General features: G+C 31.5%; 1 protein-coding gene across 3 annotated transcripts; it reads left to right on the top strand.

The window, feature by feature from the left end:
- Positions 1-5315: 5315 nt before the first annotated feature.
- LOC107891023 (type I inositol polyphosphate 5-phosphatase 8) lies at positions 5316-10745 on the top strand. Of its 3 annotated transcripts, none has more exons than XM_016815653.2 (11): positions 5316-5579; positions 6703-6746; positions 6848-6932; positions 7028-7099; positions 7440-7524; positions 7707-7811; positions 8181-8661; positions 8790-8986; positions 9094-9202; positions 9378-9526; positions 10033-10745. In XM_016815653.2, the coding sequence occupies exons 2-11, from the start codon at positions 6717-6719 to the stop codon at positions 10280-10282; spliced, it is 1563 nt and encodes a 520-aa protein (XP_016671142.2). In that variant the 5' UTR covers positions 5316-5579; positions 6703-6716; the 3' UTR covers positions 10283-10745. The 3 variants fall into 3 exon arrangements, with proteins under 3 accessions (XP_016671142.2, XP_016671141.2, XP_040956901.1); XM_016815652.2 differs by having other exon boundaries at positions 5317-5579; positions 7437-7524; XM_041100967.1 differs by having other exon boundaries at positions 5317-6746; positions 7437-7524.
- The last annotated feature ends 862 nt before the right edge of the window (positions 10746-11607 follow it).

Here is an 11607-nt window from a genome sequence, read left to right as displayed (position 1 = left end):
ATAAAATAGTATCATGCTAGAATTTGAACATAGGAAAACATAATCTTTAGACAAATATTTTTTTTCTTTATAAATATAATTGAAATGTTACTTAAAAAAGATATCAAGGAGAATTTGATTAATTAATTATTATGTCGTTTTGGTTTAAATAAAATATATCATAGTCACTAAAAATGGGGGTAAAATTTTCAAAAATGTCATCTTCCAAGGAAATGTAAGATTACATAAGGAAAATGTGGTATTGAAATTACTCTTATATTTTAAATTCTTGACATTACTAGAATGTAAAATTATCAGCTTAAATATAAAAATCATATGTCGAAATCTTACGTTATCCTAATTAAAAGTATTATGTTTCTTGAATCAAACACATTTTAAGTTGAATAAATTCCCATATCTTACTTTCTTTCATTGGGTAATTTGCTTACCATTTCTTACTTTCATTTATAAATTTAATTTTTCTATTATTTATACATCAAATGATTATCCATATATATAATTATCATTACATTCAGTTTTCCAAAGTGTATATTAATGTATATATGAAAAATGTATATTAATAGCAGAAAATTTAAAGTTTGTAAGTAAAGTTGAAAGGGTGATGTATAGAGTTTTAGGTGTTGAAATTTATTGGCAAAATTAATTTGTATATTGTTAAGTATGAGTTTTATTTTCAGTCAAATTTGAGAAATAATCTTTTAGTTAAACTCTGTTTATTTGTTTCAGTCAAACACTGATTAGTTTAGATTATTTTATTATTATTTGACATATGAATTTAGCCTATAAATAGGCTCTTTTACAACCTTAGTAAAAACACCCATTAGAGATTAGAACTCATAACACATTTAGAGAATTTTGTGTTTACGTTTTGAGAGTTCTTTGTTTTCGGGTTTTTGGGGTTTAGTTTTATCTCCATCTTTTGTACTCTTCGTTCTTTTGCCATTATAGTAAAATTATCTTTACCCGTGGTTTTTTATCCTCTTTGGAGGAATTTTTCCACGTTAAATTTGTGTGTTCAATTTCTCAATTTATTCCGCTATTTTTATTACTTGTTGCTTAATCGGGACGATCCCTAACATATATAATGTGTATATGAAATACTAAACTTTATATTTATGAGTTATGGAGTAGGTTGTCATGAATAGAAGTTTAATTCTGATTAAAATAGTGGAAAATGTAATCCTGAAGGCTGTAAGTCAAGACCCATACCTAAGTTTCACCAACAATCTGACGATTGATTTTTTTTCCGTCTGTTGAAGCCATTAATATTATAGGACTCCTACCACATTTCGCCACCCACTGAAACTAGCTGCCTATTCCAGGTTTTTGAGTTTTTTGACTACTCTGGAATTCATGGATGAATATGCCATACATCCCTATTTTCAATTAATTTAAATGTCTTCCCAAATTTAAATTTTAATCATTATAATTTTACTTTTTAGATATTTTTCATATTTTAAAATTTAAATTTAATTATTAATATTTTTTATTAAATTAATTTACGTCACATTTTAAAATAAAAAATTTTACTTGGTAGCAATATAATTAAATTAAATTAAATTTGAATTTAATAAAATAATTTTAATAATATTAACGGTTGAACTTAAATTTTAAACTTTTCAAATATATATATAAAAATAAATTCTAAATTTATTTGAACTTTTTCCATTCCACGCATGAACCTAAATAAATTCATATTTTCTTCGGTTTCAACTCTAAAATTTTATTTCCGGACAAGGAAAGAGAGGTGAATATACAACAACATACTACGACTTCTAGTGTAGGCTGAAACGGCAAATTAGATGAGTCTTGCAGCTGCCGGTGCCAATACTTGTTTGGCTTTAAATAAACACCCGATTTGACGTTTGATTTGATGTTTATAAATATGAAATACTTTAATAATTTGTATTCAATCTTAGTGCTATTACTTGAATTTATGTTTGAATTTTATTATCAGAATTTATTAAATAGATTTAACAAAATTTTAAAATATTTACGTCCAAACCAATTATCCACAATGGTCTGATATGAATAAAAATGAAAATATATCTATTTAAATATTATTTAATTCTGTAATATCTAAATTTATAAAAATTAACTGAAGAGAGAAGATCAGACGACCACTCCTATATTAAGACGTTGTTTACCATTAACATAAAGATGTGGATTGAGTCTTAGTTCGATTAGTATCGGCATTATTACCAGTGTAAAGAGGATTAAGTCTTAACTCAATTAACATTGGTATTGTTACCAATGCAGGAAGACGTGAGTTTGAGTGTGTCAAAATGCATTATCCTCCTTTTAAGAGTTGAAGAGCGGCCAGAAATAATTTTAAATATTATATAAAAAAGAACAGTACATACTATAAGAACCTATAATAAAATTAATATTAAAAAAATAAAAATAAATAATAAAGTTTTCAATACAAAAGCTTTTATCTTAAGCCAAAAAAAACCAATTTTTATGGCTTTTGAATTTTGCTAATGCACGTTTGGGGTTGAAATTATTCTTTAACGCTCATTAAAATATATAGCATTGTATACCTCAATGTATAATAGTTATATTTGCATGTAATTTTAATATCTAAAATATAATTGAGCAAATTATATTTTAATATTTTTACTATAACTTCAGTTTATATATTCTATATATAATTAAATATTTTTTATTTTATAATATTACATTTAAAATAAATATTTTATTTTCTAAAAAAAGGAAGAAATTGGGACAAACAGTCGAATGAATGGTGTCAAAAGTGAAGGTACTATTGAAACCCAACTTAAACGCATAGTCTTACAAGTAGGAAAAGATATGTTGGGTTTGCTACAATGGTTTGATCATATGCAGTTATGGCGCCTACTTTGAAGTTACGTGACACAATATGTCCGTCTTCGTATTCATCCGCAGAGTAAGAAATTATTTTAGAGGGTTGGAATTAAATTATGTATTTTTATAATAATAAAAATATAATTTTATAATTTTAATAGTTTATATTTTTATAAATTTTAAAATATTAAATTAAAATTTTATATTTTTTAGGGGAAAAATATGAAATATTTTTAATTTTAGAGAGGGCTAGAATGAATTCTCCAAATATATTTTAAGTTATAAATTTGAATTTAATTAATTATTAAAAACTTGTAATAAATTATTGGTATAGTTGTAAATATAATATAAAATATTGTGGAAAGCTAAAGCCACCTAAGTTTTTAAGTATAAACAATAATGATCAAACTTCATTTTGGAGAATATTGTGAAGAAAAGGTGCATGGAAAAACCTATTTTTAATTTCACTATGAGTTTGTATTTTATTATCCGCCACGCATCTAATTTATGTAATCATCATGTTTATTTTGAGAACTCGTGATTATTTTTTTATAATAATGTCAATCTTCGTAATAAGAATAGGGGTTTTTTTATTGACAATGCAATATGTTCTGTCATTAAATTTAATATTTTTGAGTAATGATAAATTATTTTTAAAATATCATAATTTGGATATTTCCAACAACTTTAATGAGAAAAGGTTTGTGTGTCTGTATTTCAATTTATTCTTAAAGGACTAAGAAAATAGAATTACCTAATTATTTTTAAATAACAGCATTTAATTTATTAACAAATATGTAATTTTATACACTATTGATACATAAATATAAATAGAAAAAAGAATAAAATTATAAATAACCAGAAGAAAAGTCAAAATATGTGTGAATAGGCAACATGCATGCATTTGCTCCTTACCATGGAGACCAATACGCGAAACCATTTTTCCATTTTTATTTTTGTCCTCTCGACGACTCAGGACAAGTGGTATAGAATCTTGGAATTAGAGCATGGTTTTTTTTTCAATACAAATAAATAAAATAAATAAATGTAGCAACTTCAATTAACACATGGTCTGTCTGTTCTAAATAATAAAACCATTATCCAATTTATGGAAATTTCTTGGGACCCTCGCATGAATAAGGTTTTTTTTATATATTTTTTTCTTGTTAAGGAAATTTTAATTTACTCCAAATAATTATAAAACAATAAAATTTCGTAAAAGAAAAAAAGTCAACCATAATAATTACACAAGACTGCAAGTTGGACAAATCAAGCAGCTGACATAATTAATTAAAATGGCAGCAAAATTCTGAATCCTTAATCACAAGTTTATATATGGTTTAAAATGGATTAGTTCTAATTACTGTATATATATATTTTATAGATTAAGCTAATATATATATATATATCAAAATTTGATGGTTAAATTTATTGGATATTATGTGATCCAAGGTGTCTCTTAGAGCGTTAATGAAGTCATCAAAGGTTTTTTTTGGTTGGGAACTAGAAGAAGGTAAGAGGTATATAACATTTTTTCTTTAGCTCTGATAGGTAATTGGATCCAGATGTACACGGATGGAGTCGTTAAAGCAGATTCATGCTTCGCAATTGCAGGAGGAGTTATGCGATATTAGAACAGGAAGTGGATTTTAGGCTTTAACCAATGTTTGGGGACGTGTTCGGTCTTGGAAGCTGAGTTATGGGTCATCTTTAACGACTTGACCCTTATCTTGGATCAAGGTCATGACAGTGTGCTGATTAATATAGATAGTATGAAGGTAGTTCAGGCTATTCGAGATAATTATTCAAGGGACTCAAATTCTACTCTGATCAGACGAATTTAACAGCTGTTGACTACAACACAACAGTGACAAATCCAACATATTTCGAGAGAAGAAAACGAAGTTGCAGACCACCAAACAAAAAATGGCTTGTTGCAATAATAGTAATATTAAACTGTTTGATCAACCCACAAGGGGGTTTTAGACTAGGCTTAGTATTTTCTTTGTTATGTTTTTTCACAAAAAAAAATATTGAATATTATTAATTAAAGATGACTATGTGAATTCATTGGATTAAATTATAAATTTATTATCGATTTAAAAGTAAATTAAATATTAAATATATATTGGATATAATTGTTTAATTATTATTAGAAGAAATTAATTGAGTCTTAACTCGATTAACAATGACATTATTATTAATTTAGGATGATGTGAGTTTAAATGCATTAAAGTACATTATCCCTCTATTATGGATTAAAGAGGAATATTAGTAATTTTAGATTAAAAATATCTTTCTAGTTACAAGGTGACTTTCTATCAAAATTAAGTATTAAAAACATTAAGCTTAACATTTAAGTGAGGATGCGTACATAGAAGTAGTTTGGACTTCAATGTATAGCTTGGTGTTTTATTTATTTATTTTAATCTCTCTTTTTTTCCCTTTTTCCCAGCACTTTATATTTATAAATTAGAGAAGCAACCGCCCCTTTTGGCTTTTACGAGGAACTCCTCCAAGAACTTGGCTCTGCATTTCTTCTCGCTTTTCCTTGTAAAACAAAACAAAGCATTCGGGGAAGGCTAAACAGTCGGAAAAGGATACATCAGGATCCAAGATTGAGAAAAAAGAGGCACCCTCTTTCAATTTCATACTCCAATATAATCCCCACCCCCTCCCCCACCCACCCTTTTTTCCTCTGATACTTCACCATCTCCATTTTCCTTTTTGTCTACTTCTGCATCCTCATAATTGTAAGTATTTCTCAACTTTTCATCTGGGTTTAGCATCTTTTTTTACTCTCCCTTTTTGTTTGGCATGCACTTATTTACTTCAGTTAGGAGGTGTTAGATTTTAAATGGTGTTTTTGGTTTCACGTTTATTGTGTTCCTCTATTATCTCTTTTGATCAAGTTATTACCCAATGACCACCCTTGCTTCAAGAAACCACTTATTTGCATTTGAAGATCCTTTTGTTTCATTGGCCGGCCGCTTTGTGGGATCTCCGTTTGTCTCTGCCATTTAGTTCCCTTTTCAAATTTTCCTATCATCCCAAACATGAGATTATGACCTTATCTTCAGGTTCTTGTAAAGTTCCTTTCATTCCCCTATCTTCATGTCCTTCACTAACAACTCAGATTCATTCTTCAAACATCCTTCACTTTCCACTTGCGTTCATAATTGAGAATCAGCTTTCAATCCCCCCCCACCTTTTTCCCTTTTTCCCTTTTTCTTTTCATCTTTCTGAATCATGCAATAATATTTATATAGTCAAGTACAGACGTACCAAATAAAAAGGCCAAAATAATTTTCCCAGATGTATTTTACCAGAGACTTTGATGATCCGATCCGATCCTTAAAAATCTGTTTCACCTATTTTCCACCCTGTAATCCTCTCTGCAAAGACGGCTAAAAGCTTTAAAGCCTTTCTTTAAACCCAATATTTACAAAAAAGAAGGATGAACCTGACCTATTATCCATCTCTAGCACCCTTTATATTATATTGATACTACGTTTTCTTTCTTTTTAAACTATTCTTTTTCCGTCTACGTTTCTTCGTTGGAAGCTGTCTCCATTTCTCCTGCAACTAGTTCTTTCATATTGCGTTGAATTTCTCTATTTAGTTGAGCCTTCCTAACCATTTTCACTCAAAATATAGATAAATTAATACCCAAAGCCTTTTTGCTTCCAACTCTTATATACCGGATTAGCCGACCTTTTTATATATATAAATATTAAACGCTTTCTCTATTTAATTCACAATACTATAAAATTTTCCCCGGAAAATCTCCACATTTAATAAACTGATTAATCCACAATTGGATTTAAAAATCCGCCAACTTGTTTCTGATCTTCATTTTAAAATTTCCCGGCTCAGGCGCTCAATCAACTATGAGAACAGATATGAGAAAAAACTCCAAGGTATGCGCCTTTTCTTCTTGCCCGATTTATCCTTCGCCGGATTTTGATTAATGGGTAAGTGAAAATCTTAAACTCTGTTTTGTTTTTTTCTTGGCTGTTAGTCTTCGTGGCCTAAAGTAATCGCTCGAAAATGGCTGAATATACCGAGTGGAGCTGACGAGTTTCAGTCCGATTACGCCGTAAACGGTAAAATCCCATCTCGTCGTGTTTCATTTAAAATTTTATTCATAGATTTGGTTTATTGATTCAAAGAACGGCAAATTCATGTTTTTCTTTGACAGGCGAAACTGGTGACAGAAGAAAGAGTTGCTGTGACCAGGATTATCACTCGATCGTACCGGAAAATTTCTCAGGTAATGATATTATTGTTGCTAACTCTGCTACAGCTGGGCACTATTATAAATCGTACTGATTTTCAAATCCCGTCCGTTAATCTTTGTGAAAAGATGAGAACTGGAAAAGGGATTATCGTATTTCCCAGAGCTAACTGACGGCTCTGATTTCCTATTGATTGGATTGGACGTTAAAAGAAAGCACTGGCAGTGATTTCGGCCGGGTCCCGGTTTGATCAGTTGATTTTTTTGATGATCCAGTGTTTTAATTCTTTGCCACGTAGACGGGAGAGATTTGACTTTAGCTGTAGCACGTACTGGTACTTAGATGTACTTTTTTTTTTGGACTTTTTTATAGAAGGCTGGCTGACGGAAACTGCCGGAGGGATTAAACCGTCGAAAAGTATGCCGGAGCCACCACCTGTCACCGATTCACTCAACCTCAGGTGAGTTTATAAAAACTTAATTTTGCAGTTGAGAATTTTTGGTGTATTGGGTCCTCGAAATACGCGGGTTCACATGAGAAAAGTGGAGTTGAAGATGCATCAATATTTGGTCTTTAACTTTTGGGGTTTGCTTTGGAAGTTTCAATGTTAATTATGCAGTAATAATTTTGGGGGGTTTTCAGGATGTTCGTAGGGACATGGAATGTGGGAGGAAAGTCGCCTCACGAGGGTTTGAACATAAGAGATTGGCTAAGCTCGCCAGCCCCTGCTGATATCTACGTTCTTGGGTAATTTCTTGTTGTTTCTTTCCTTTGTACCTATCCCACTTCTAAATTGCTTTTTAACACCTTCCTTAACATATCTAATATCTATGGTTGAAAACTTCCTTTAAGAAAAAATGAGGAAAACGATCCTCCTTTCTTGTTGACTCCATCTTAAAATGCTCCACAGCTCATAACCAACTTCAACTTTGTTGAATGGGAATCTGTGGTCCGTCACGCATTTTCTTCTTATAATTTATCTTTTTTCCCCTTCAACTTCAATCTATTGTTTACTTGGCCCAGAAGAAGGAATAAATTAAGTTTGACTTGAAGTGTGAAGGGTATTGTGGTATTTTGGAATGATTTGCATAACCAGATTGTTTTTTGACCTGTTAGGTTCCAGGAAATTGTTCCTCTAAATGCTGGCAATGTGCTTGGAGCTGAGGACAACGGACCAGCTGCCAAATGGCTTTCCCTTATTCGTGAAGCTTTGAATTCCGACCAAAGTGACAAAGAACTTGCTCGATGTTATAGCGATGCCACTGAAGAAAGCAGTCCATCCTCACTGCAGCTTGAGCAGCAAGCCAGCCTGAAGCCTAGGACCAGCTTTACTGATTTACTCTCAATGGAAGATGAACTTGGCGAAGAGGATTTCGAAAGATTGCTAAACTTAAATTCAAATTCGAGCGAGGAAGGCTCTCCTAGTCCCACCTACATGTCCGGCAGTCCAGCCCGGCAACACTTCTGCTTAGCTGCTAGCAAGCAAATGGTTGGGCTTTTCTTGTGTGTGTGGGTTCGAACCGATCTTTACAAGCATATTAGCAATCTGAAAGTCTCATGTGTTGGCTGTGGTATCATGGGGTATCTTGGAAACAAGGTCAGCAGTTGCACTTATTCTATACACTGTTGTTTACATGTTGGTTCCGAAAACAAAACTATCCATCATTTATTGCAGTTGAACTGTAATTGTATTAAATTTAGCTTCTTTTAATTATTTGGTAACAGGGTTCAGTATCCATTAGCATGACATTGCACCAAAAAACGTTCTGCTTTGTTTGTACGCACTTGACGTCCGGGGAGAAAGAAGGGGATGAGATCCGAAGAAATTCCGATGTAGCAGAAATATTAAAGAGGACAAAGTTTTCTCGTTCATTTAGAGATCTCAGGCAGCCATTTCATCCAGAGAACATTTTAGACCATAAGTATGCTCCTTACTCCACTAAAATTATCATGCAACTTCCCACACTTGTTTGTTTGATCCCACACTTGTTTGATCTCTAATGTATTTTCCTTTTCTTTATTTGTTCAGTAAGGTTATTTGGTTAGGGGATTTGAACTACCGGCTTGCTCCGGGTTGTGTCGATACGCATGAATTACTGAAGAAGAACAACTGGCAGGCGCTTCTAGAGAAGGATCAGGTGAGAGGCTAATTCACTTAAACATTTTTTCTGTTTCAGATAAGATGTTGGTTTGTTTATCTCTTCACTTTGGCATCTTTTTCGTGTGAAACAAAGAAAATGGATAGTTGACCTTGAAGTTCTTTATTGTTTATTTCAAGATCTAACATGTGACGTTTCCCTGAGTGCTTGGCAGCTAAGGATCGAACAAAGGGCGGGACGGGTGTTTTCTGGATGGGAAGAAGGCAGGATATGCTTTGCTCCAACTTACAAATATCTCGCCGACTCAGATGATTATGTTGTCCAAACATCTAACTCGAAAGAAAAACGACGAATCCCCGCCTGGTAAGATTCCAAATTTATGTTCCTTTCAACCTTCATTTTTCTTAATACATGGGAATTAAATACATCAAGCAGGATTAAATTAATCCCTAGTTGAGCATTAATTAAGGTTGCTTATTAGAAGCATCCTGGTTTAAAAAAATAATGTTGTTTTTTAATAATTAGAATATGCTTTTGCATCGGATTGATTGCTACAGTTCTGGCGGTTCTCATTGTTTACTATTAATTTTTTTCTGTTTTGTTTGCTCCATTATATAAAGGCAAAAAGTTCATATGATGATATTATAATTTGCTAAAGATTACCAAGGAGATTAGTTATAAAGTTGTCGACAAGTGACTAGTGAGATTTGACTTCTTCCTTAGTAAAACCTTATATAACCGACCGTGTTTAATTAAATCTTGTTGCTAAGACGTGAGTGGTGAAGCCTTAACATAGTTTAATCATTATTAATGTTTCCTTGTAGATGGCCAAGTGAAGATCCTATTTAATATTTAAATATTGAGTGCAGGTGCGATAGGATCCTATGGAAAGGTGAAGGACTTAAGCAAGTATGGTACTCAAGGGGAGAGTGTAGATTCTCGGATCATAGACCCGTTTATTCCCTCTTTTCAGTCCATATCAATTTAGCCAACAAGTTAATACCCACTGCTATATCATGCCCGCCAAGGTTTTCATCCAAATCTGCATTGTCCTCAGCTTGTGGGGCAAAGGTCCAAGCTGAGGAACTGTTGGTAATTCCTGGCCACAAAGCTGCATAATTTGACACCCGTCCAAAATATTACCTTTTGTGGAACAAACCCTAAACCTTAAATCTTAATCCTTTGACACCGACAATTTTAAAGGGTTGAGAGTGATGATTTTGAGGATGGATAGCATTTCTTGGTTCATGAACTGGAAGATGAAGAAGGAATAGGCTTAAAATTGGATGTGGGGTTTGATGATCATTCCTGATTTTTTTGACGAAGCAATGAATGATCTCAAGGGATTTTGTAAATGTGTTTAGAATTAGAAGCAGCGATACTTGTTTATAGTCTGGAAAGCTAAATGAAGTTCTTGTTTCACTGGAAGAGAGTGCATTCTCAGCTTTTTCTTGTAGAGAAGTATTTCATTTGTAATTCCTTTTTTTGGAGATTTGATACCCAAAAGAAAATTTTGATCAAAATGAAAAATGTAAATGGAAAGAAAAGTGGGTTTCCAGATAAAAGAACTTTTAATTGATATTGATATTTGATTGTTTAAACTCTTTTTTTTGTTTGGACTTAACCTTAGTCGCTGTTATTAAAATATCATTCAGTAAAACTTTAATTATCGGTTTTAAGTTTAAGATGTAGGGTAGAGCCCCAGCAAAGATGTTTGTGACTTCACATTATGATTCATGGCTAAAGGGAGAGTCACGCATAAATGATATAATATATGCTCAAATCTAGCCATAAGCCAAGTTGTAAATTCAGCCTGATGACACGATTCTATTTAAAACGAGTTTCTCTTGAAGAATGAACGGTGTCAACTATAAAGCACTAATTAATAGAGTTTGATTACACTTCAAAAGGTTATGGAATTTAAAAATGAGTCAATTTTTTTTGGGCAAATCCCTTTTGTGTTTGCCTTTTAAACGAAAGACGGAATTTAAGGATTGCTTAGATGAAAAATTGAAAGAATGGATAGAGAAAATAAAAAAAGTACAAAAATAAATAAATTTTGAGTGTGCAGAGAGGAAAGAAAATATAAAATCAAACCTTTTGTATTGGAATAATGTGAGAAGAAAAAATGAGAGATATATATTATTTATTTTTCAAATGTTCTATTTTAATATTTAACTTTTTACTGTATTAAGCAAGGGATGAAAATAAAATTACTTTTTGTTTCTTTCAATTTTTCCATCTTTCTTATCAAGTGGGAAAAAATTTTATTTTCCATCTTTCTTTGTTTATACTTTCAATTTTTTAATTTTTCAATTTCCAATTTTCTTTTCATTCTAATTAAAGCCTAAATATTTTTTTTTACTTTTCCTTAGAAACCTTTCATTTTTAGTTCTATAAGCTCTTTTTGGGTTCAACTTCCTTTCATCATATTCTACTATATT

This window comes from Gossypium hirsutum, chromosome D09 (assembly GCF_007990345.1).
Source record: "Gossypium hirsutum isolate 1008001.06 chromosome D09, Gossypium_hirsutum_v2.1, whole genome shotgun sequence".
Classification (NCBI taxonomy): domain Eukaryota; kingdom Viridiplantae; phylum Streptophyta; class Magnoliopsida; order Malvales; family Malvaceae; genus Gossypium; species Gossypium hirsutum.
This window is presented reverse-complemented; position numbering and strand designations above follow the sequence as displayed.

Excerpts from the sequence above, each read along its gene's own strand:
- LOC107891023 (XM_016815652.2), top strand. The coding sequence starts at position 6,717 with ATGAGAACAGATATGAGAAAAAACTCCAAG. Across the intron at positions 7,100-7,436 it reads CGTACCGGAAAATTTCTCAG|AAGGCTGGCTGACGGAAACT; the intron begins GTAATGATATTA and ends ACTTTTTTATAG. Across the intron at positions 8,662-8,789 it reads TGGGGTATCTTGGAAACAAG|GGTTCAGTATCCATTAGCAT; the intron begins GTCAGCAGTTGC and ends ATTTGGTAACAG.